A 26421-nucleotide genomic window follows, 5' to 3' on the forward strand; every position below is an offset into this window, starting at 1 on the left:
CATCTTCTCTTATTCTGCTTTGGTTTCATCTCGACTTGATTGCACACTGATCCGCACACAGTCAAACAAAAAATGACGTGGGGGGCTCTGGGTGAATTAGTGGACTTCACTGGGGAAGAGAGAAATGGGTGGTGTGGTGTGGGGGGGCTTTGTCGGCATCCTCCTGGGGAATGGGGGGGGGGGCGACCCTTGAAAGGTTCCCATTGTGTGCCCGATGTGAAGATATATGCAAGTGGATTGGATGGATTTAATGAAACATGGGCTCAAGTCGTCACGTGAGCGCAAGACGGAGAAATTGAAATGAGAAGTCACAGTCACGCGTGGAATTTGAGCTCGCAGCTCCATTATTCATGTGTGCTTTCCACAAACCTGGGGTCACTTTTTATTTGCTTGTCCGCTGTCGGAATAAAACGCTGAATGTTGTTTTATTGATTGTCCAGCAGGCGCACGTTTTCTTGGCTCGGTTTAAACCGTAATAAATTCAAGGCACTTGGGTTATTTGTCATTCATTTAAATGTCCAGTACTGTGCAGAAGTCTTAGGCCATCATTGAATTTGCCTTTGAAGCATTGCTAATAACCTGAATTGTGTGTGCAGAACTCAGGATACAGTTTTAATTACATTGCGTTCTGCTTTTGTGAATACTTTACTGTATGTTACAAAATGGGACCGTGTAGGTTTAAGCCAATTTACAAAATGGCTGATAGCTAGCTCAGCTACATGCTAGCAAGCCACCGTTACAGTCACTCTTCCAAGCCAACGTTCGCTCACTGGATAATAAATTGGACTTACTTCAGATAAGGAGTTGTTCAGTGCTTTGTTTGACAGAAGACATAGCTAAACAACAACCTGATTAACAAAGACTCGCTGGATACGATGACGACATTTGCTTCTGTTAAGCTAGAATGAAGAAAGCGACCCGTAACTATATTCAACCATACACTATTACTGTGAGTTTTTTTTCGTGCTTCATTGTGGATCTGAAGCCGACACTATGAACTACCTAATGTTAGAAAACATTACAGTTGCTTGTTTACGTTTAAAATGGTAGCAAATGTAAGCGACATCATGCACAGTGTGACCGTAAGATTAGATCATTTCAGTGTCCTGGTTATCGACATCTGTGATCCTGGCGCCCTCTACTGGTTGCGGCAGACTTCAATCTTGCTTTTCTCGTCTTTAAAATCAACATGTACAACAACTGGTAATATCTGCACCTCTTGTATGGTAAATCAACGCTCTGGTACATTTCAATTAGAAAATATATTTTATTTTTGCTTGATTTTGATTTTATTCTCATTAGGGCCCGACCGATATGTTGTTGTTTCTTTAGGCCAATGATGATTCAGTTATTTGGTCGAATAAAATTGAAATGACTGATAAATTGGGTAAAAAAAAACATAATGACTAAAGCAACGAGGTCACTGATGGTGTAGTAAGTGGTACACTCGGCTGACTTGTGCGCGACCAGCGTTGATCGGTTCCCACTTAGTGACGGTGTCTTTATGTGCCCCGCGCCTGGCCGGCGACCAGTTCAGTGTATAGTGTGCCTTTCGCCCAAAGTCAGCTGGGATAGGCTCCCGCGACCTTGTTGATGATGACATGACACACAAAAGTAAATTCTTTTTTGGTCCTTTAACGCTTACACCAATTAAAATATGAATTATAGGTGTAAAATATGACTATTAAAGTACTTTGTACTGTCATTTGCATATTTAGCTTTACAACAGTGAAATCGGGCAAAATCATTTAATTTATTTGACAATTTCCTTTCTTGGGACGAGGGGATGTTTGAACATCATTATTTTTGTTAATGTATTAAAAGATTATAATAATTAATAAATAGATCCTTCAGACTTTTTCATCCATCCTGTTGTCCGCTCATGTTAACTCAGGACAAACTTTTCCACGGAGTGCAACTGAATGAATTTTCGGGGTTTGTTTCCCATATCCTTAAAACGTATCCATTTTCATTTGGATACAAATTCTGCATTGACTGAAGCCATAAATAAGTTATTCTACAAGTGCAATTACAATATGTCTGTGTAGTCTAAACGCCGCATTCCATTGTGTCAACAGAATACATTCCGGCATTCAGGATACATTCGACGTTCTCTCCATCACTGCCACGCTCGCATCCAGCCGGAATATTCTATTACCAATCTAATTGCGCACGCTGGCCCTGACAAGAGCTCATTAAAGCGTAATTATACACATGTTGTTTTCTACAAACATCTCCATTTGAGTCTCGCTGCCTTGTAATTGTTCAGCGGGGACGAGCGGCGCAGATTTTCTCAGATTGGAGACGAGAGGAAGTGAAAGGCACTACACAGAGAGAGAGAGAGAGAGAGGAAAGTGGAAGTAGGTCATGCCTCTCCATAAACAAGGCATGGTTTCTAAAATAATATAGCCATCCAGTGGAAGTAATGCCAAACAAGTGAGCGAATGCAGAGCTCATGTAATATTTACAGAGCACTAATACATAGATGGCGGCTTTTCTTTTTCTGGGGAAGGCCCCTCCCCTTCTAAGCCAGAGGTTTCTTTCTCCTTTTTCATCATCTTTGGCTCTTTTTCTTCACCCTCCCTCCCTCTCTCGCTTCTTGCCATTTGAATTTCAGAGCGAGCCAACTATATTGATATGGCAGGGACTGTGTGGATGTGTGTGTGTGTGTAGTGTGTTCATTTTTGCTCCCCCCCTCATCCTTTATGCTCATTGGCTTCCTCCATGCAGTATTTCGCAGGGCCCTATTTGCAGCATGGCCGATGATACCACCGCAGAGAATTGGCCGTTTAAATAAGTCTTCAAGGCCCAGCTGGTGCTGTGAGGTCACCATGCACTTGTTCAGTGTCGGAGGCCCAGTGTGTCCCCCCCCCTCCGAGTGCCAGGGCTAACTGACTGTGTCGACTTCAGGCCAGGCTCTCGGGGGGTGTTTTCAGCTGGTTATAAGGCTGCCTTGAGACGGGAAAAGAGCGTGAAGGAACAGATCTTTGGTGTTTGCCGTGGGAAATATATCATTTGCCGATTGGGATTGCCTTTAGGCCGGCAATTTATTTATCACTATTTTCTTTTTACCCAATAAAAATATGTCAATATGCATTTATAATGAGTAAAACCATGCATGAACTAAAATTTAATAAAATAATGAATTGTAAAAAATGAATTTAAAAATATATTTCAATGAATATGAAGATCACCCTCCATACCGTTAAAATCAAAAAACCTTTTTATCAAACTATATTGCAACTAAATCAAATGAAATAAAATAATTTAATTAAATAAAACATTTTTAACATAAAAAAATATTTATAGCACTTTTTTTCTGTTATCTGTCAAAAAAATTTTAAAAAATCCATTTTGTGGTGAAGAGAAAAAAAAACCTTGCACACCAATGAAAAGCACCAAAATGTGTTCCCTAATATTTTTTTGTGAAAACAAGAGTAAATGTTTTTCATATTGTTTGAAAGATAGGAAATTATTTTGTAAAATAAGAAATAAAAATACGATAAAATATGTAAACAATAAAATGTTACGTGAAAAGGTTTCATTTTTTTGCGAGTTTTATGTGACAAATAAGATAAAACATATTTTTCATAAAGCTGTGTTTCTTTTATTAATTTTTTTTTAAATGAATTCATGGGGCATAATTTCGCCACAATGTTTTTTTGTTTGACATTTGAAGCGCAATTCCCCACAAAATTTGGGTCATTTTCACATCGGTATGACAAATTTTTTTGCAGAATTATTTTTAACTTGATTTATTTGTTGTAGTGCACAAAACATTCAGGTCACAACAATTGCAAACTCCACAGCACAACAACACAACTACAGTGCGATTGCAAAAGCCACAACGGACGTGAGAGGGGAAAAGAATCAAAGCTGGAAAAGTAAGAAAAATAAAGTTGTTGTTTTATTGTTGAAACTTGTGTTACTGGAGCAATATTAGAAATGACTTCTTCTGTGTTTTTCAAATTTTTTATTTGGGATATTCCCGTGGTTTTTCCAGGTTGGTATACGACAGGTTCATCTTGTATGAAAAGGCAGCTGCCACTTGCCAGCCACGTTTTAGATGTTGCTAATGTTGAGTTAATGTTAGGTTTAACGTTCTAATTGTTAAGGGTTAACATTGCTATTTCAGCTTTGCGTCTTTTCTCATCCCGCAGGAGTGTCGGTGACTTTGGTTGTGGCTTGTTCAATGTTGTTGTGTTGCACAGTTTGCAATTATTTTGACCTTTCTCGGCCACCGTAAAATCATTTAATATGGTGGATTGTCTTCTTTTTGCCTTGTTTGTTTATACAGTTAACTGCTTGAAATACTCCATTCTTAGCGCAATTAAAGCAGTACATAACTCAGCCGGGTTGGCCGAGTAAAAGGAAAATTGAGGCACGTCCTATTCTAATCTGGTATAGACTAATTAAAACAACCTGCTTATGGGTGCTATGGAGAAATGCACTTCCAGCAAAGCGTGTATGTGTGTCACATTTTTCCAGCCTCCTTAATAGGCTCTCTCTCTTAGATATTCGCTACAGAACAGCTCTCATGCAATATTAATATCCCACCAAAATATGGAATACGGTGCCCCAACTGTCTCTCTCGCTCTCGTTCTCCCTCGACATAATTGACTATGCAAGGCTCCAAATCATCTTGGAAAGAGACAGCAAGAGAGCGGCATATGTAGGATTCAATGCAAGAAAAGCAATCCTTAGATGATCCCGTCCTCTTATCGCTGCAGCACATTGCGAACTTTCACCCCCGCGTATCAAATGTGCCCAAACAACAACAACAACAGTATATGAACAATCAACCTGTGCACGAAGAAGTTGTTTTCAAAACACACAGCAACAAAAAACAACAACCACAAAAACCGGTATTGGACGCCTCGGCCATCCAATGGAAAGCAACTGAAGTGGAATCACATTGGCATTACATTAATTCATGTCATAGCATGAAATATATCTTACTGCAATTGTAGTATCATATCATCGATTGTCATGATCCGTTTCTGTCATGCTTCATGTTTTTGTTGTTATCTGCTCAGCTGACGTGGGGGCGTTCACTCCAGCACCTGCTTCCTGTCTTGTCGTCACGGCTGGAGAGACGCGCTCACCTGCCACGCACCTGTTGCCCATTGATCCCATGATTACCTTGCTATTTAAACGCGCCGCGCTGACGTCTCAGCGTCGGATTATTCCCTTGTGCTCATGTCCATGTTCCAAGTGTTTACTCCCGCCAGTCTTGTTAACTGCTTTACGTGTTTCTCGACCTCGTTTCCGCCCATTGACTATGCACCCAGCTTTTGTCCTTCACGGCCGTGTTTGCGCGCCAATTGGCTCATCTTACCCTTTGGTGGTAAGCGATTTTCGTTCGGTTTTTGTTCCTTGCCTTTTGCAAGCGTTTTCTGTTTTCCGCGTTGTTTTCCTGGTGTGATTTTTCCACCAGCAATTTATGGTACACTTTCGGTACCGCGTGATTGTTTGTATAGATCTGTTTTTGTATATAGATTTTGCTACTGGAGTAATAAATTCCTTGATCACGAATCTCTCTTCTCTGAGTCTGCGTTTTTAGAGTCCACTTTCTGCCGGAAAAGCAGACCCAACATCGATAGAGTGAAGGCTATTGGAATTAAAAGGAATCGTATTGTAATGAAAGTAAACCATATATTGTTATCTGAGGGAATCCCTTTGTAATTGAGGTCATTCATATATTATCGTAATTGAAAATCATAATTGACTTGTAATGGGTGTCACGGTAGCCGAATGGTTAGCACGATGGCCTCATAGTACAGAGGTCGTGGGTTCAATTCCAGTTTGCATGTTCTCCGCGTGCCTGCGTGGGTTTCCTCCGGGTACTCCGGTTTCCTCCCACATTCCCAAAACATGCATGGCAGGTTGATTGGACACTCCAAATTGCCTCTAGGTGTGAGTGTGAGCGCGGAAGGTTGTTCATCTATGTGTGCCCTGTGATTGGCCAGCGCCCCCCCCCCCCCCCTACGCACCCCCCCCCCCCCCGTGACCCTTGTGAGGAGAAGCGGTACAGATAATGGATGGATGGATGTATTGTCACAAAAGGAATTTTTAATGTAATTGGAGTGAATGGACAGTTCCATTTTTTCTCAGATGGTGACAGACAATGTAACTGATTTATTCAAAAGCCATTATTTCCAATAAAAAAAAAATTGTAATTTCTTCTGATCAGGAGGAGGTGGACCAGCGTCCCAGAAAGAATCCAGTTTGACTTTGAAGGTTGCATTGTATTTAACACAGATTCAAATCCATCTGTTCTTATTTTCTCACGAGGAAACATCGAGGTCAAGCATCTGCACTCAGTGGGTGAGGGTTGGTTTCACCCACTTTGACAGGAAATGAGGAGGTGTTGGAGATGGAGGTTTTCGAAACGAAGTAGGCGGCTGCGGCGGAAGTGCCGAGCCCACTTTTAACTGAACTGGTGGTGGTTGGTGTTCGCGCTGGTGGTTGTGGAAAGAGATCCAGATCAAGGAAATACAAAAGGGGAAGGAAGGAGGGGGCTCAATGGAGGACAGAGAAGGGGTGGCGGGCGCAGGAACCTAGTGCAGCGAGTGCACCTTGAAACTGGCTCTCTCTGCAGCGACAGTTAAGTGCAATGGAAAAACGTCTGCGCTTCCTTTTGCATGTTAAGAGTTTTGCATTGCTCTGCAAGCGGACGCCACGCAAGTTGATACTTTGCTGACTTAATCGACTAACGTCATTATGTGAGGCTGGTTGACTTCCAAGTTGTTCTGAATTCAAAATACATATTCGTGGTAGGGGAAATACTAATGTAAAGTAAATTCATTTGTTCCAGGCTCATGACATTTTTTTCCAGAAATTTTGGGTTAAATTGTTTGATTTTGGAGGTATATTGGGCTTAAGTTCTCATTTACATTGACTTTTGGGGGACAGACTGGTGGCTTAAGATGCATACAGAAAAATATAAATATAATATAAATACAAGGGAAGAGGACTTTGGAAAAATAATTATTATCACAAATATATAAATATATTTTTGCTTTAAAATCAGTCATTCATTTTGTAAAAAAAAAAAAAATAGTTTGTGGGATCTTTTTGGGTCGAAATTGACTGGGTGGTAATAAAAAAATTATTTTTACCCCAAATTTGGTTGAAATTGTTGGTAGATATTTTTTCCAGAAATTTGGTTGAAAGTGTTTAACTTATTATATTCCTAAAATTTCTGTTTCCTTTTTTTTTTCTTTAATTTTTAAGCTTATCTGGATATTTTTGCCTCAGTGCTTCTTCTCATTTTGACGAATTGAAATAGCTTGACTTTTGGTGCATATTTTTTTGGGGGCATGTTTTGATGTCAGCATTTTTCCCCCAATCTGTGTTGCATTTAATATAACTTTGGCCCCTGGAAACAAAAACATCTGGGAGGCTTTAAACAAGAGCACCAATGCCATGTCTTTAACCTTGCACTAAATTTGTATCTGTCAATGTTTAAGATTTGAAGATGCATTGCGTTATGATTCACTCGTGCGCTTGATTTGCATGCGGACTTTGAGGATTTGAGAATCCGCTGCGAGCGGAAATACATCTTTACAACATCGCGCATGTCTTTGACACAGAACTCATCGTCGTGATTTGCGAGCGACTCTCCCGGTCTTAACGACTAACAGAATTCACTTTAGATATGGAGCAGGTTGCTTTCCTAGAAATGCTTTGTTAGCACTCCTGCTCTCTCGCGCTTCATAAATAATGTAGGGCATGAAACATCAATACGATTTCTTCTGTAATTAAAAAAAAAAAAAAGGTGGGCACTAACAATCTGTATTGATGCAGTCACAGCCCCCCCGCCCCACATTCCCCGAAGCAGCCGGCAGATAATTCAAAAAGCGCTCGCGACGAGTGCAACGCTAGATGAAATTAAATTGTCTCTTTTTGCTCTATTGTTCCTGCCATTGTCTCTCCTTTGTCACATAAAAGCAAGGCAAGCTAGATGGTAATTATGATTTGCACGCAATACTAAAAGATGTCCTAAAGAGAGTGGTGGTGTTTAGAGCGGAAAGTAGTGCAGCAGCACTTTGTCAAAGTCAAAGTATTTGCAAGTGCAGCATCACTAAAACTTCAATGAGAGGCAGTACAATCCATTTTGGAAAAACTCTGTAATGAAATATTTCACGCTTCGATGCCCTCAAAACAGCTGGGATCGAAAAAAAATAGACTACATAACAGTTGGTGGCCTCTTGGCTTCACACCTATGCAAAGCTGCCAACAAGCAAGACACCACACAAACCCAAAGAGAAGTCGAGATGGCAGCTTGCGGCGGACCATGGGAAGCCCGACCGAGCAAGGGGGAAGTTCGCGGTGCTGAAAGTTCACAAAGTTGAACATTTTAAATGCGGCTTCACTAGTTTGTTAATGGATTAAATATGCTACGGGATTGGCAGCTTGTTCCATGAGAATTTTGTCGGATTTTCTCTGAAAATGCGATAAATTGCAATTCCCTCACAGAAAATGCCACAGAAAGAAAATTGGCTGACGATTGCAAGATACACCGCAGCTTATCAGACAAGGTCAATGCAAATTTCCTTTGAATTGAGGCCAAGCGTGTTTCTTGAAGCAACTGCCAGTGAGGTATCATCTATTTAGGCAACAAATATTTCAGAATATTTATTTTGATTATTTTGAATAATCACTTTCTCAAGAATTTTGGTTAAAGGACATTATATTCTGAAATTTTGCTTGACTTTAAAAACATGTTCTTGAACATTGTGGGTCCTGTTTTGGTAGATTGGCACCCGTGCAAAATGGGCGGAACTTAATTTTCCTGCCAGCGCAAATCTAGACTTGGTTGTGTTTGGGCATTCTGGCACACGGAGTTGCCTCGCTAACAACTCATTTGACAATTTGGTCACAGAAAGTAGTCTAGTGTATCGCCGGTGTAAAATTGGCTGCATTGTCATGTTTGTGCCAGCGGCAATGATCTCCTCGTTTGTGAATTTGGTAGACATCTCACAATTTGGTTACAAAAAGTTGACCCAATTTGAGACTAGCTAAAAGGAGAGCTATGGTGCAGTGCAAGTGGTGTAACATGATATTGGTCTATTTGATTGATTGAATTTTATTGTAAATGAGTGTTGCCGCCATAGTTGGCCAGGAAATGGCTCGTGCCGAACCGCCCCAATTCCGCCATACCACCCCAATTCCAACGTTTGGGTAGATGTTTACCACAATTTTGGTTTGAATTCTGGCGTATCTTTCTAAATGTGTTTTTGACTTTGTTTTTCTTACTTCAAGGTGTATTTATTCGATCATTTTACTGTTTATTCCTCAATTGTGGTTGACATTTGACTCAGATGATTAATATTTTAACCTTGAGGTCCAGTTTCCTGGTGGCTGAAATGTTTGATCTTCAATGCACATTTTTCCCAAAATTGGTTTGTGATTTTAACCTGGATTTTAGTAAAATACTTTGAGTCTTATTTCCCATGTATTTTAAATTGACTTTTGTATTCACATCTATAAAGGGAAACATTTCCAAATTTAACACCAAAATTGAAGAATCTGTTCACAGTTCTTGGCCCATGTCAGGATCTCAAGTCTACAAATAGACGATATGAAAACTGCAGCATACGTCAAGACTTACCCCTGAGGATGGCAGTCTCTTGCCGTCAGGGTTGGGGCGCATGGGCAGAGAACTGTAGAACCTCACGCCTCGATCTGCACCGCCGTATCTGCTCTGAGAGAACAAGACAACAGACAATACGTTTTCAGTATCACAGCTTTCATCAACCAACAATTGAGGTCCGACACTTGTTACAACACCTTATGTGAAGTCCTTGTTAAGTTCTGCGAAGGCTACTATTTTGCTCACAGTATCAAGCTGAAAAAGGAAGAACAGGAAACCCTTCCTGATTCAGGACCTCTGTAGAACATGGCGCTATTTGTTCATTTTTGTCTTCTTTCTGTAGTTTAAAGAGCAGTGAGTTCAAATCCATGCATACTGCCTTCAGTGGCTTGCTACCGGGAAGTGAGGTTTGATTGATTGCATGCTAAAAAGGTTTCAGTACAGGAGGGGCATAGACAGATATAGCAATGACGCTAAGATGGCTAGCCAATGCTACATGTTGTTGGGTGCAAGAGGTTGCTAGCATACGCAGAGGCTAACCCACTATATGTGGAACGTCACGTGACCAAACACAGAAGGTTATCCAGGCTTTGTGCGTATGCGCCGAAAGCTAGCATAACAATTAGTTGAACAAATAAGTTGTTTTGTGTGTGAATCAAATGAAATAAATGAAATATAGAAACACCAATAAAAACTACATAAATTATATATTTTTTAAAACAATTGATTAAAATACAAAAAACAAATACAGAAGTAACAGAACACGAATTAGTAACAGAATCTGAATAGAATTAAATAACAAATACTGATAAAAAAAATAAATACATGAAAATTAAAAGAAACTTTTAATTTTAAAAACTAAAATATGAATGAAATTACAAAATAAATACATAAAAATAAAAAAATAATGTAAATGATGTTTTTTTAATAAATACATGAAATAACATGAATAAAATCAAAATAAATACAATTTAAATCTATCCAAACCAGCTTGTCCTTTTTAGGGTCATGGGTCACTGGAGCCTATCCCACAAAGGTCGACTACAACCTGGACTGATCACCAGTCAATCAAGCGGCACATAAAGAAGCTGAGAAGCATTCATACTCATGCTGTCACTGAGTGGGAGAACCAAACCAAACAGCCTGCACGGAACACAGGCAAGTGACTGTAAACACAACTGAATACATTCATTTCAAACGAGCTGCATCCTGCACTTGCACAGAAGCAGCTTGCTTGTTCTTGATTAATGCAATCGTTATGTGGATCGCAAACACTTTAACTTATACGACAAAAACATACAGGATGTTTCACACAAAAAATAAAAAATAAAATAAAATAAACACACATGCATTGAGATTGCTTTTCAGAGAGAATAAAGTCCACACACAAGCATAAGCAGCCACACTGGCAGTATATATTATATGTGCTATAAACAGATTGTGTTTATGGCCCTGCTGTGAATGCACAGTGATTACCATGCAATTACTGTGCAGCAAAACCCACAAGCAATGTATGCCAAAGCTTATTTCCCATACCATGCATGGAAGATAATGGGCCAGGGGATAAAAGCAACAGCATGCTATATACACTAACCTATTAGCAATGATGGAATAATGTGCATATTAAAAGGATGTGCTGATCTAATGGAGCTGAGCTCAACCATCGTACACTACAAGTGGACTTACGACAATGAAAGATTTCCTTGCATGTTTGGCATACCACATTGATGGCGTGTTGGCGAACTGTCCACGCTTGCCTTTTAGCAGCCATCACAGGCTTCGCTAGGGCTGAGCCGTCGGCCTTGATCTTGAATTTTCTTTACATTTGTAACGACAGTATTTTGCTCTTTTAACCAGCAGCATGTTTGATGATTTGTGAACGCGTGGATTTTGTACACTTTCTTGATAAATTCTGGTTAGAACTTAATAAATGAATTCTTCTCACTGTAATGCTGCATACAAAAATCATTTCTCTGAACATATAGTAAGCAGTGTAACGCTTTAACAATTCCAACAATGGCTGCGCCTCGCACTGTAAAGCCGCCAGGCACAGCTGAGGGGATATAGTTACCTGTAACGTTAGCCGTTTCACATTATAGTGCGCGCCACGCAGATGTGGCGCACTTAATGCAACACATGTGTTTTCTTTAGGCAACATTCTTCCCGGCTTAACTAAAAGAAAAAATCTCACACACATCACACTGGACTGATGAGAGGAATGTGCTGCCCCAGACAAGGGGAAATCCCATCACTCAGCGATTGTATACATGCTGTGTGTATACATTATGGAGACTGCTCTGTATGCACAGTATAAACTGAGCAATGCATGACCAATGAATGACATTAGCGCAAGAGTAGAAAACATTGCTGATATTTATGAAAATAAATCACATTACCCTGCTAGTTACATTGCAGAATGTAACAGCACGAGTTTATGAAATGTGAAGAAATTGGCTTTGTTAAAACTCAAATGATTAATTAATTTATTTTAAAATAATATATTATTGTTTTAGGTGTTATATGCTATATGAATGCATTATTGTTATTACTTACTTATATACATGTACTTTGCATTTTCTTTTATTTTGTTTGTATGTACATATCATCCTAAAGAGACTGGTAGAAAAAAATGCAACATGCATTTTAAATAAATTATTCCAGTATAATAGCATTATATATATATATATATATATATATATATATGTGCGTGAGATAAAAAGAATTCGCTTTTTATGCATGCATATCTACATATTTACAACAACAAGCACTTACACACTTTATTAATACATTTCCTATGTTGAGTGCTGTCAGTTCTTAAATGTAACCAGATGTTATGATGCCATGTGAGAAAATAAAACAGAGGATGTTGTGCAGTTGCTATAGAACAGATTGAGGGCCAAGGGTTTCCACCATACATGTCATAAAGACATGCAGAATGGTGGCCATAGGATACCTATGTTACAATATTAGCAAGACGTCAATGTGAAAAGATGTCACTCCACCTCTATAATTGACCATTTTACTTCAAGCGGACTAAATGAAACATAGCAAGAGAAAATAGTTGCAGTTAAGATATTGATTTTTTTCTGATGTCTGCTTGCATTGCGATCAAGTGGCAAATGCAGGGAACTATGGTGAAAAAGGTGTGCTACAGGTGACATTTGCCACTTAATAATGTTAAACGTTGCCAACTACAGCCCTCACAAGCAACAGCATTGCGAGTTGCTTAGTTAGTTACAGTCCGCTTGCATTGGGGACCACGGGACATAGTGACCCACCAGATCCAGCAGATGGAGGTGCAGGGAAAAAAAACTTATGGTGTGGCACTATCACCACCTTCGGGACTGGAGTAGAATGGCATCGCTTATTAGTACTTTGCAAACAAAGTACATAAATCAGAGCAGAGTGATATTAGCGCACATGCATTGGGCCCCAAAAGGTCAAGTGTAGTGACAGACCAGGTCCAGCAGATGGAAAAAACTTTCAGTGTTGCATTACTGCCTCCTACAGCACTGGAGAGGAAACGCCTCATGAGTTTAGATAGTTAGCTAGTTTGTTAGCTAGTTAGCATCCTGGAAAATCCAGCGATCAAGCAATGCAGCTAGGGTGAAAAAAAGCTTGCAGCGTGTTCGAGGTGAAACTCCGCTTTCTACTGCGCTTTACCGATACCTACAGGACTGGAGCGGAACTAGACAATTTTTTTTCCGTCAAACGGACACGTTTTAGGAGTCAAGTTAGGCTCTCAACTGAATATCATTCTACTTGTTGCCCAAGTCTCTCCCACACAGTCTAAAGAGAAGAAGCTAGACTTTTCATTTTCACTTGTGTGGCGTTGAAAACCGCTCGTCTGTTTTTCACAAGGCGGTTTGCCGACAACGCCGTTACAACAGCGCAACAACCGCCCAGCACAGCCAAACAAAACCTCGGCCGCTGGCTGGCTGGCGGGTTAGCGGGCGGGCGGCGCCGAAAGACAGCAGATGGCTGCCAGGAGATTTAGACGTTTCTTCTTTTTAACTACCTGCAGCATCTGGAGAGAATGAATCTTGGAGAAAATGACTTGAATAGGAAATCCTGTGACTGTAATGTTATCTCATTTCCTTGAACACATCGCACACCATCTGCATGGCGTCATACAGACATTCAGATATTTAATGACAATTTCTATACATGGTGACTTTAACACTTGCCCTACATTACTGCTGGTGGCGGGCATTGGTAATTGAAATTGCATATATAAAGAGAGGAAGCGATGTTGAGAAGCCGGAGTGATTGAGGTGAGGATAACAAGCAGGAGGAAGAGACGACGTGGAGGAGGAAGAGTTGATGTGCTGACGGCAGTCACTTGATTTGGTTTCACAGAGAACTGTTACGCCGCTTTGAATTAAAGAGTCCAATTGTGAGATTTGACTGGAGCCGCTGAGCTCAGCTGAATCCTCTTTGCTCTCTCTGCGAGAGCACGTGCGGACGTGCACGCTTCATCTCTTATATTATTCTCACATGCAGTACGTAGTGCAGATAAATGAAAAATAAAAGAAATATGAATATGTTAAATCATCTTTTTTTAGTGAAAGAAACTGAAAAATATACACCATAACATTAAACTTAATATCACTTAATATAATGACAATAGTCGTATTTTTTTTATATATTTTCAAGGTTATAGTACCGTTTTTAAAAATCTCCAAATGAAATTATTTTAATGTAAAAAAATACATTTACATTCAATTCATTTAAATAACTTTTCATCTTATTGAACAATTTTTATTTCAAAAATATGACTTCCTTGTCGTATTATGCCCACTGAAGAAAGTACGTGTTAAAAATTAACTCATTATATTATGACAATTGAGTTGTATTTTCAAGTGAAAAAAAATTTTTTTTTTCAACATTATATCTCCAAAAACTGACATGAATACCTAAATCAGAGAGCTAAAAAATATTTCTTTTTTAAGGTAATTTAAAAAGAAAAAGTTTAAGTCCAAGCTATCTTGACATTTATATTGATGACATGATATTTATTCACTCACTTTTTAAAGATACAGAAATTCTCCAAAAATATCTGACAACGCTCATAACATCACCGTCTTCAGTTTGCTTTTTTCTGAGGTTACAACGTGATATCCTGCGCCTGCCAGCAAAATAGCTTTCTCAAAAAAATCAAATAATCATCAAAATTTCACGAATGATTTATTTTTTCAGAGCAAGACTGCAATTGGTTTTCTGTGAAATCTGCTACAAGATGGCTGAAATTGCAATTTCTTAAAGGAGCACTTCAGCTTTTCTTCCATCCATTTACATCTCTATTTCTTTCTATTCCCAGTGTTTCTCCCCATCTCGAGTGCCTCGCCCTAATTAGAATCACCCTCCTCCTCATACAGCCAAGTGAAACGGAATTGCCCATCATTTGTATAATGATACCTCAATGGGGGATGATGAAATCAGCAATCACTTAAGAGAGTGACCAAGGCCTGGGTAGGCGGTGAGTGCTTATTTGTGGGCATAAGATTGAGGCAGAAAATTGTGTGAATGTGAGCATTAAATGGCCGGCCTCACACTGATTTATTTCATTTATTTATTTATTTTTACACTGACGCAACCAAATAACCACTTACACGGGATGCACCAACTGTACACAGTGGTGGATGGTCAAGGCCTTCAAGGCCTTCTCTGCTGGGATAACATAATCAAGAAATCATGATCATATTCTTCACATTGATGTCATATTATATCCTAGTGTTGAATTTGTAGGTTAGAGTTTTTATCCAATGGGAATTCAGCAAGCTCGTGTTGCCAGGCAGATTTCATAATTCCAGTTGCACACACTGTTCGTCTGAGGCCTTCAGATAGAATCGTGCAAGCGTCTGTACTGTGTCTCAGGGAGCTTTTACAGTTGATAGCCAATCAGATCACGAGTTGATGACAGTAAGGCCTTCTCGCAGGCTTTACGATGAAGGTGATGAACGTGTCTTGTGATTGGATACTCACTCGTGAAGGGTCAACACTATGCCGAATCAACACACCAGAACGTCCTAACTGGCGACGTTCGGAAGTCTAAAATATATTCTCGCTCTTTTAAACCACAATGGCCAAAGGAGGGAAAAGTGTGGATTTAATTGCAGATACACTGGCGCGGCCATTTTCAAGAAGGACCTTTCAAGAGAAGCTAGGTCGCCCAACACTCATTCAGTAGTGAGTGAGTGTTGTGAGATATCTTTCTATATCTTATTCCTCCAGCCGTTGTGTCATAAATGACTGCGTTTTGAGAGGGAGTTATTCCAGTCGGGCTAAGTAGGACTTCACTGAAGACCTGCGTGTGAAATGCACGGCCCGCCACTGACTGGACACAATCTATGGAACGCCATGTTGTTAACACTTTATGTTATCCTTCAAGTGACAGATATTTGAACACAAACGGCAGAGCAACACATGTAGATTGACAATTTAACAACATTGTCTGACGTATAATCTTTATCCTTCAAAAACACAACTATATGATTGCATCTGACTGAATTAGTTGTGAAACTCTTCATATATGTCGCTCACTGAATTATAGTGATGATGCTCAGTCTTTACATTCTGTTTAATTATGCCATTACTGTCTGTTTTTATAATACAATGTAATAAAGTGCTGTTTTTCATATTAAAAACACATTTTAAAATGATTTTGCGGGGGCGAGGCTGGAACGGATTAATGACAATACAATTCATTTCAATTGGGAATGATAATTTGAGATCCAAGTGTTGTAAATTATCATTACTACTCCTATTATTACTATTTAAGAGGTGGAAAACCATCCCAAATACAGACGAGAGGAACCAATAGTGATTTTGAAGGGCTTCTGAATGAAATTTTCCACCTCAATGATCACAGGAAATGAATGCTCAGAAATTAAATTGAAGAAAAAGAAAATTGACTTTTGACTATCTTGTATACAAAGGGTTGGTTCTCAGGTGTGGCTCCCCACCCGTCAACTGTCAAAGGAAACAACTGAGTAAATAAAGCTTTTGTTTTACTGCCTATTTCTGAAAATGTGTCTGTGAGCGAGTGCTTCAGCCCTCCCGTGACTTAACAGTGGGGCAAATTTACATAATAACCGTCCTCACACTGAGTTTTTTCACCCATGTCAGCTATGCAGGGGGAATATTCAGAGCCACTTTCGAAGGAGTACACAAGGCACAATCATGCAGAAATACAAGCGTTGGTGGGGAGTGAGGGGGTGGGATGTACAGTATTTAGTTTTGGTGATGTGGACCATCTTGGGACAAAAAAAAATTCTTTCGAATATCAATGCTACTGGTGTCCATTGTTTGTGATTTTTTTTTCTCAGGTCCTGCAGTCATTGTTGGGCCGCTTCAGCGCAACTGTTTGAGAGTGAACATTTTGTCAGTTCCAAGACTTCCTGTGAAACTGGTGAGTCACCTCCCACTTGAAACTGATCGCAAGTTTCTCTTCAAAAAGGTCAAAAAGAACTTCAAGTTGTCCTCATTCAGACCAGAAAGTGTGGCAAGCTGCGGCAGTTTGTCCGGTTTGACTGAGCAGCAGCAAGGAATCCGCTTATTCTTACGACTAGAGTACCATCATGTGCCAAAATTCTTGTATTATTTTGTAGTCAAAAATCTTTTTACTTTGTTGAATTTAATGCTGTTCTTAAAATATTGCAACATTTTGAGTTATCATGCAGTCCCACCGCGACTGCACACCCTTGTTCACTACGTTCACACCTGACCAAATGAAATTGCCCATTCAATTAGATTCTACAGTGTCAGGGGTGATCTGCAGCATATCACAGTTGACTTTGGGCAAGAGGCAAGGTACACCCTGGACTGGTCGCCAGCCAACCACAGGGCATAGGTAGACAAACAAGCATTTAAATACTCCAGTTTCCCAAGTTTCACTTTCGGAACCGTGTATGGTCACTTCAAGACGCAAAGCTGTTTTGCAAGACGCAAAACGAAATTTTGTCTTCACATGACCGTTACGCAAACATTTCCATTTTCACAATTTGGGGCTGTATTTGGCCCCGTGGCAATGGGGCTCACACACTGTCTTGTTTGTTTAGTGTTATTATCTATCTTCACTGGGTAATGCATTTCAAGTGTAACACTTCCCAAAACGCATGGGCTTTGATGAAAATAGACTTTCACTTTCAATGAAACTCGACATTTTAGGGGCGACCTGCAAGATACTCGGATGTCTTGGGACAAACAAAAAAGTTTATTAGTCATGCTCACATTGTATCTTAAAGTGAAACAATAGAACTTCCAGTTTTAGTTTCTAAAGTTGTTCCAGCAGAAGCATTAGGTTGTAAATGGTTTCAGGTATTTTGGGTCTCAATGAAACAACCATAATGGAACTCGACCAATTATTCGAAATTTGGGAAGGAGTCGGAAGCCGAGGGAAACAAAGCCAAACTCCTCTCGTGAGCGCCTGAGCAGAGATTCAAACACAAGACCGCTCGACTGACGGTAGACATGCTAACCACTACACCAACATGCGGCCACCCCTAAAAGAAACTTGGCCTATATTTAAACTAGTTCCAGCGCGGTGACGGGTGCAGTTAAGTACCAAAAAACCAACTTGCTGCTGAAGCTCTTTGGTCGTCGTTACTGGACCCGAAAACACACATCAAATGTACTGTACACTCAAATCAGTGTATCCAATCCCTCAATCGGGTCTTCCTCTGTCAATGGCTATGCGCATGACGAGTGATCACATGTGGCATGTTGCAGTCAGGCGGCCCAGACAGGAGGGAGTTAAGTCCCTTATCTCTGCTCCCCAGAAGAAATTCCGACTTGAGGCCTCGCTCTGCTGGTTTCCTGCCTTCTTGCCCAATGCCCTATTTATACTCTTCGGGGCTCTCGAATACCACGGGCAGCTTTTTCCCTTGTCACCAACATGTTTCCTGCCATTCTCCCACTGATATTTCTCCCCCGGCTCGGGTCGGTACCCCTCTATGCAGGTCATAACCTTTCCGGTCGGGGGTGTTCAAATTCAAATTTGACTTGAGGTTAGTCAGGGAGTAGTTAGCCTGTCTGATATTATGCTTTGAACTGATTGTGTCATCCACGGTGTCAGATGAAAGTGCAGAAGGGAAATGAAAAGCAAATCGTTAAACCTTGGATAAGTTCATTTTTCTTCAAGTTATTGGCAGAGCTATAAGTAATTTACCCCTACAAGACGCTTAATTAGGTGTGAGGTTACCAACCACCGCTGAGTAGTAATAATAAAAAAGATTCCCGTGCCACGTTTTTCATGGCAAATCCTACAAATAATCAAATTAAGATGCCATGCTCTTCCCACAATAGATGGCAAGAAATGATTTATATTTTCTTAAGTTGACCTGATTCTGATTTTGCCTCTTTTGAGCATATTCCCTAAAGGTTCCTGGATACGCCCAAAATCAATGCTGGTAATATTCTTGCTACATTTTGGCATGGGTATTGAGACATCTGTGCATCCTGTCATTGTAGACATGGTCACCAAATTTGATGATGTCATGATATTTGTGTTGGTGGCTAAAGTGTTCTCACTTTGGCTTTAATATGAGTCCTGTTATGATGGACATGTCCACCCTATTTCTTCTTGATTGGAGAAATGGTGCAATGGCTAGTTTTTTCTAACTTTCTAGGTGGCTGATGATTTTTTTTTTCATTTGCTTAGGTTTTGGATCGCTAATATGCGTACATTTTCACAAGTATAGGCACCTGGTGGTTTTTCAATTATTTATCGCAAATATACATAGAATATATAGACAGCCTTCGCATCTCACATTTCTCTAAGTATAAGCTTCTGCCTGGGGCTCATTTCAGCTAATTTCCTAGTAGGAGTTGGTACAAAACCTTGGAATTCGCCCCAAAATTGTTGCTTCTAACCAAAATGGCAGGCTTCTTGATCAGTTTCCCACATGAGTCCTTAAGACATCATGTTATGATGGACATGAGCACACAACTTCTTGTTGATGAGTGAAATTGATGTTGGGGTTCAAACCACCTGACACGTCACGTTCCATTCATCACCCGATCGCATCTTTGCCCTGAGAACACGGCAATACTATTTCAGCCACCTTCGTGCAGACATTCAAAACGAGATGGTTCGATGAAGCTATCAGCGCTTCTCTGTTGTCGCGAGTTACACATCAAGTGTGGTCTTTTGACATGTTTTCCACCTCACTCGAAGCCTTACATAATCGGGCTGATTGACAAGGTGAACGCATCGACTGTGAAGCCCGGTGAGTAACACTTAGAGACACGGCACTGTGACTCGCCATCACATTCGTACGCGAGCATGCTCCGAGAAAGCAGTCGGATTGATGCCACTCGGGAACACGGACGTCGCCAAGGTCTAATCACTCCCGACACTGTTAATGGAATGCAGCTCTTCGACTTGTAGCCGCGGCTGCGGCACACGGTGCTGTTTTGGCCTCTCAATCATTCTAACAGGCTGATTATTGGATTCTGATCAGGTCTGTCTGAATAGTTTACGCTTGTGGATCCCTTCTCTCAGTCTGAGGTCCATTATTAAAGAGCATCCGCTGTGGCAAAAGGCAGACTGGCGTGAAGAAAAATAGTGAAACATCAATGTGAGGCATTAAATGTGCTTCGGTGTTGGGTAAACATTGACCACTAACATTAGAGAATCTTGCGATGCCTTAATGAGAAAAGAATTAACTCCGGGCATGTGGTTTTGAATTTGTCTTTTTATAGTCCAAATGATCATTATTGCAAGACCCAAAGCACTGCACATGATAACCTCTTAACTGCACATGACGAAGGAAAAAAAATCAACAGATTGGCTAACTTGCCCAACAACAATTTTGGGTGTTAGAGATGACATAATCAAATGTTTTTAGAATCCGCTCATTCAATTGAATAATTGGATGAAGTTTTACTTTGCAATGATGATTATTAAAATAGTTTTCCATTAATTTGATAATTAGTCAATTTGTTGTTGATTAATTGTTTCATTTTGAAGCCTCAAATTTAGCATCCTGGACAATGTGAGAGTTCAGTTTTTTCCCAAAACTTGTTCTAATTGCACTTATAGAATGTGGTATAGTGCAGCACACAGAACAATATTGCTACCAACAATCGTAATAATAGTAGTACCAAGCCTGACCAGTGAGTGGCAGCAAAGGGCCTCTAGAATAAAGCGAAGGTTGTGGAAGATGAAGTAGAAGAAGCTAGGCTACCCGTTAGTTTACATTACAAATGCTAAAATGAAACTTTAAAACTTGCTTGTCGAGCTAATATGTTTCAGATGGTCAATTTGACACTACATTAGTCTACAGATTCTGTAGATCTTCTTGCAGATCTTGCTCTACCAGCAAATAAAATAGCAGATCAATGGAAAAATGTGTTTCGCGTTATCAGAGCTTGCGAAAAAAAATCTTCAAAAAAAAGTCTTCAACAGATCACTGCGCTCCTTCAAGATGTTCATGAAAGCTGCTGCTTGTGAAATTTATGCTGTGCTGTGCGTTTTTAAAAGCCACTCAGAGCTATAAAGTCATCACTTAGACAAGTACAAGAAATGGGAGGGGGATGGGGCAACTTTTTGAGGTTGAAATACAGCTTTCCAATCAAACATCAGCCTTGTGTCCATATGTTTGCAAACACGGCACTTTTGTTACGGCTGACATGCTGGGATGTGGTGATGCCAGTGAGGGGGACCCATTTGTGAAATGATCCAACATCTGGAAACTGCCATGCCATAACCCGATGGACGGATGTGCACTGAAGCTAATGCACTGCGAATCTTGAGGATTTGTCAACAATGCTTAAAAAAGCACTCCCCATGCAACGGAATGTGATTCATTGGACTACAAATTTAAATGATCTTTAATTACGATATAAATCACTCAATATATTACGATGAAATACTATTCTCAATCGCAATACAATCACTCAATCTGCAATCGAGCCCGATATCGATAGCAATCCCTTTAATTACGACATGATTCATCACAATTACGCTAAAATTCAATGAATCCCACTTATGATGTGTGTCCCTCAAATTACGGCATGATGCGAATCAGTTCATTTATGCGACACCTTGTGATTCACTCCAAATTTTACAGATTTATCCAAATTGAGCTACTACAACGTACATCAATGCATATTTTTTTTTTCTCCTAAATCCCGGGCAGAGACCATGAAGAAGCCACTAAAAGTACATAGAGAAATACCGCATGCTGGTCATCTCGCCGCAGCTTGTTCAGCAGAAGAGTTCTTCAAAAAGATCAAGCGATCAAGGGGGGAAAAAGTTCTCTCTCATTATTTTAATGAGAATTACTTTTGCGCTAGAATAATTTCCAGCCAGGGAGGTTCAACTCAGGCCAAGCGTACTTGTGTGCAGAATTCCACTGCAATAGCCTGTTTGGAATGGGCGAAGCATCTGAGAAAACAGATTCTTAGCGAAGGAGATCGGTCCAACGAGGCTGCTGTGTTATCTTTACATAAACGAATTCATAACGAGTGAGCCAATGAAAGCACCCAGAACACATTCATTTGGGAGAAAGAGAACTATTGAGGAGAGGAAACAATTCATTAGTTATGGTAATGTCAAAGAAAGCCGGCTATGTGGCTACATTTACAATTAAAATAAACACATTTTAATAAGATTTTTTTTTTGTTTACTTGATGGAAAAACTACTTTACGGTTTGGGTGGCTCAAGCACTGTCTAGTTGACTGAATTTATATTTGCTCTTGCTTGGAAAACAAATCATACCTGAAATTTGGAGGAAGGAAATTGGAGGAAAGTAGTTATTAATACAAAGTGTTTGAATGTCCTGCATGGTTGGTGAGCAAAATAATGCACGCTCAGAAAAAAAGGACTACTGTCGAGGACCATTTTTCTCCACGGTACATTTTTTATTTTATTAAATTTTTTCATTTGAACCTCTTGGTACTGTTTATGGTTAGAGAAGGTACACAAATGGTCAAAAGCTAAGGGACATTTTCTGCGCCTTTATGTCTGCATGTGAGGGTACGAACAAGCACTTGGCCTGTGTGAATGTGTTTCGAAGAAGCCCACCATTGTAGGAGAGCAATTTTAAGAAATAAGCAGTTCCGAGAAGTAAATCAAAACCAGGGATGGGAAATTTATTGCACTTTGTGCACTTTAAACCAACTGACAATGGTTCTTGTTTGATGGATTGCGTCATGCAAAACCTTTTTTTTTCGTTGATCATTATTGTCATAGGATGCTCATAGTTTGTTGAATGTGCGTCTGAAACAAAGCTGGGCACTTGACCCTATCTCTGTACCCATCCAGCCTCAACCCTACGGCCTTATTCATAAAAATTGTTGGCCACTGACCCCGTTACGCCCCCGCAATCCCGACAACAATCATTAGCTGGCTCATTTACTATTCAAATCCGCTTAACTTATTATGGTGGTGTTTCGCCAAATCGACGTGGGTTAACGGTTTGACTTCCCGTCTGTTCGCTCTTTCTGTGGTATTGCCCCCGCCCCTTGTAATGGTATGCCCCAGAAGCAGGCAGGCGGAAATACAAGCACACTTGTACGCTCACTGCTGTCTCACGTTTCTTCACACACAAACAGTTAATAGTGGTGCTTTTGACGCGTTCTGAGGCAATTTTTGCCAAGCTACTGGGGTCCCTTTAAACTACAACTTTTTTTCTGACAGCATGAATGGAACCAACTCTGATGGTTGGAGCATAATCAACAATCAAATCCAAGCAATGAGGTACAATCAATCTTTTTTTTAGGTGGGTGAAACTTCATAATAAACAGGTTTGTTGTCCTCTATTGCATAAAGAGTCATTTTTTCCCCCCTCGCCCAAACAATCTTCTTAATTATGGTTACTGCAAAGATTGAATAATCCGTCCTTGTTTAGTTTTCCTTGTAAATTAATGCGCCGCCAAAAGAAGAAACATGAAAACGGCGTGAGACTGAGGGGAAGAATTAGCATTTTTAATCACACGACATGTGCTTTAATAACGCTATAAATCTGCGGCAGCTGGAACATCAGAGAGTATTGTCATAGCCACTTAGTTGTACGCGGGCGACTAACGCGAGTTGACGAGTAGCAGCCCCGGGAGAACAAGGATGAAGAGAGGGAGAATCCCACCGAGCTACACGAGGAGGAAGTCAAAAACGAATCAGAAGAAATCCGGAGCTGGCATTTGACGGCACATTACGATCACGACAACAGTAATTACGTCCGGGTTGGTTGGGCTTGGCATGCAATATGTGGTCCTACGTTGGATTTGTCCTTTTTTAGAAATCTTTTATCACATCATTGTTTTTATAGGCATTGGACTGAACGCAGGGAACCAGCATTGTAGTGAGCATTCCAAACCAGCAATTGGCGACATGATGCTGTAATTAGCGTCAAAGAATAACTACAAGGGAGTTTTTGGTTTTAGGGTTTTTTTTTCATTTTATCTATCCGTAATCCATCAGTTTATAGCCACTTATCACGGATTTGCTACATAGTTTATTTCGACAAACAATTTTAACTTCTGCTATCTCCCATCTAGAAACTTGCCAGCTAACAAGCTAGCTAGCTTTAGTTGGTATTTTACAGTAGAAATAGATTGAAAAGGCATTTGTTTCTGTCCATGTCAAAATCCATCCATCAATCAGATAGCTAGCTAACAAGATCATTAGCTTACATTGACATGCGCTCAGTAGATAACTTGCTAGCTGTCTTGATTCAATAAATCTGGTTCTTAAATAACTATTTAGGCCTACTCTGCTTAAAAAAACAAAAACAGCATCAACCTGTATGGATTCTTTGCTGGTATAAGATGGTTGATGCTGGCTTATGGACAAGTATGAGAATGGGTCTGTGTGTGTGATTTCCGGTGTGTCCGGTCAGGGGCGATTGAACAATAAATGTGCTTGGCCTCTTAAAATTAAGTTAATGGCATGAGTACCCGCACAGCTCGAGTGCTTAAACTATTAACAAGATTGTTTTTAATGTTAATTCCAGGATCAATAATAATTTCTGTTTCGAATTGAGTCGGTTAAGAGTTACAAATACCTTTTAGCTTTCACCTAAGCGGACCATTGATTGTGTCAATACAAAAAGATATGGTGGAGGAAGCAGTGCCTACCTTTAACTCCAAATCCTAAACTTGGCTTGAAAATCTATTTTGATGTAACTGTACTTTATTTACAAGAAATTTTTGTGTTTTATTGAAGACACACCTTCACCCTTTTTAAATCGCAAATGCACATTTCTCATCTTGTAATTATTTTGCCAGAGAAGCTCATTTTTGGCTGATGTCTGTGAAAACATTCTCTGCGAAACGTTTGATGTGCAAACTGGCGGGTTTGATTTCACTGCTGTCGACTGTTTCGAGAACATTTGAAAGCATTTTCTTTCATGCATACGTATAAACTTTGTGCAAGTTTGTACACCCCACAACAAGATTTCTATAAAAATATTATTGCAAAGCATTTTTCGCTCCGCCAGTCAAGCCTACGGTAGGGAAGCCAATTGATGCTATATAACCCCACCTAAAAAAAAAAAAACTGCAGTAAATCTTCAAAAGCGGTGTAGCTTTCAAATGTCAAACGGGGGTAAACCGCAACACAAAAGTCACATCAAAACTCATTTCAAGCCGCACCATATTGGCAGCATGGTAGACTGGTGGTGAGCACGTATGCTTCACCGTCAGAAGAGAGGATACTCTGATTTCTTCCCGCATTCCACAAACATACATGTTTGGATCATTTAAGAGGTTTGCTTGCCAAAAGTCAAAATAGATAATAAATGGATTGATGGCATGCATCACATTAAAAATATTCCACACCCAGCCTCCAGGTAAAGCGCAACCAAACAACTGATTGGCAAGCAGCTGAACAAATTCAACAACAATTCAAATAGGTGCAGTCTTCACAACAGCTTTCAACAACACTTCTACGGATCGCTTATTGAAATCTCCCCACAAAAACAAATAAGAAGAGCCAACGGGCAGAGCCGGGCCTGTCATGATCCGCGTCGGGCATGACAGGGGTTTTTGTCATTGTTTTCGTCTGCATGTGTTTTTGTTATTGTTTTCGTCACCTCCCTGCCATGTGCACTTTGTTTTTGTTTTGATCAGCCGAGTAGGGGCGTTTCCCCTCAGCACCTCGCCCTCACCAGCCACGCACCTGCTCCCCATTAACGATCAACACACCTGATTCCCATCTGCTCCCCTATTGACTGGACTATATAAACACCTCATCCCAACAACTCATTGTCGGAACATTACTCCTGCTACTCTGTTTGGACTGTCACAACCGCTCCCTGATCTCGTTCACGCTCATGTTCTCGCTTCGCTCCCGTTCTTGCTCCCGCTCTTGTCCCTAGTTTTTGTCACTGTCTTCGTTCCTCGGCTTTTGTTCTGTTTAGTCACGTTTAGTTCGTCTTGGTCATTTTGCACCCTGCCACGTTTGTTTGTCCACGCCATGTTGTTTGTCCTCATTTGATTAATTTAATAAATTCCCTTTAGTTTACCCTTTTCCCTGCTTCCTCGCACCTTTGGGTCCACCTCCTCCTCGCCCACCGGCGAGCAAACCTGACAGAATGTTCCGACCAACCACTGACCCAGCGGGAAGCTCTCGGCGACGTCATCGTCGTCGCCGCTCGGACTACCCCCCTCAGCCTGCCGACCAATCCCGCGTCCTTCACGTAGGTTCTATTTTTCGTTCCCCACCGGTTTTCTCCCCTGCGTTTCATGATAATGTTAAGGATTACCCACCTGTCATACCTCCCCATTTTATTATAGATTCAGATTACCAAGAAGATTTTGAGCGCAATGCAATTACACCACCTCACATTATAGTAGACTCAGATCACGAGGATGACTT

At 40.4% G+C, this 26421-nt stretch overlaps 1 protein-coding gene across 3 annotated transcripts in view; it reads right to left on the reverse strand.

The window, feature by feature from the left end:
- tox2 (TOX high mobility group box family member 2) overlaps positions 1–26421 on the reverse strand; it is a 100921-nt gene that overhangs the window by 61860 nt on the left and 12640 nt on the right. For all 3 annotated transcript variants that reach the window (XM_088309889.1, XM_088309888.1, XM_088309887.1), the window contains exon 2: positions 9617–9709. In XM_088309889.1, the coding sequence (XP_088166015.1) occupies positions 9617–9709 (93 nt within the window). The remainder of the gene's footprint in view (positions 1–9616; positions 9710–26421) is intronic.

The sequence above is a fragment of the Idiotropiscis lumnitzeri genome, chromosome 11, assembly GCF_059441095.1.
Source record: "Idiotropiscis lumnitzeri isolate Australia: NSW breed Sydney's pygmy pipehorse chromosome 11, RoL_Ilum_1.0, whole genome shotgun sequence".
NCBI classification, from domain to species: Eukaryota; Metazoa; Chordata; class Actinopteri; order Syngnathiformes; family Syngnathidae; genus Idiotropiscis; species Idiotropiscis lumnitzeri.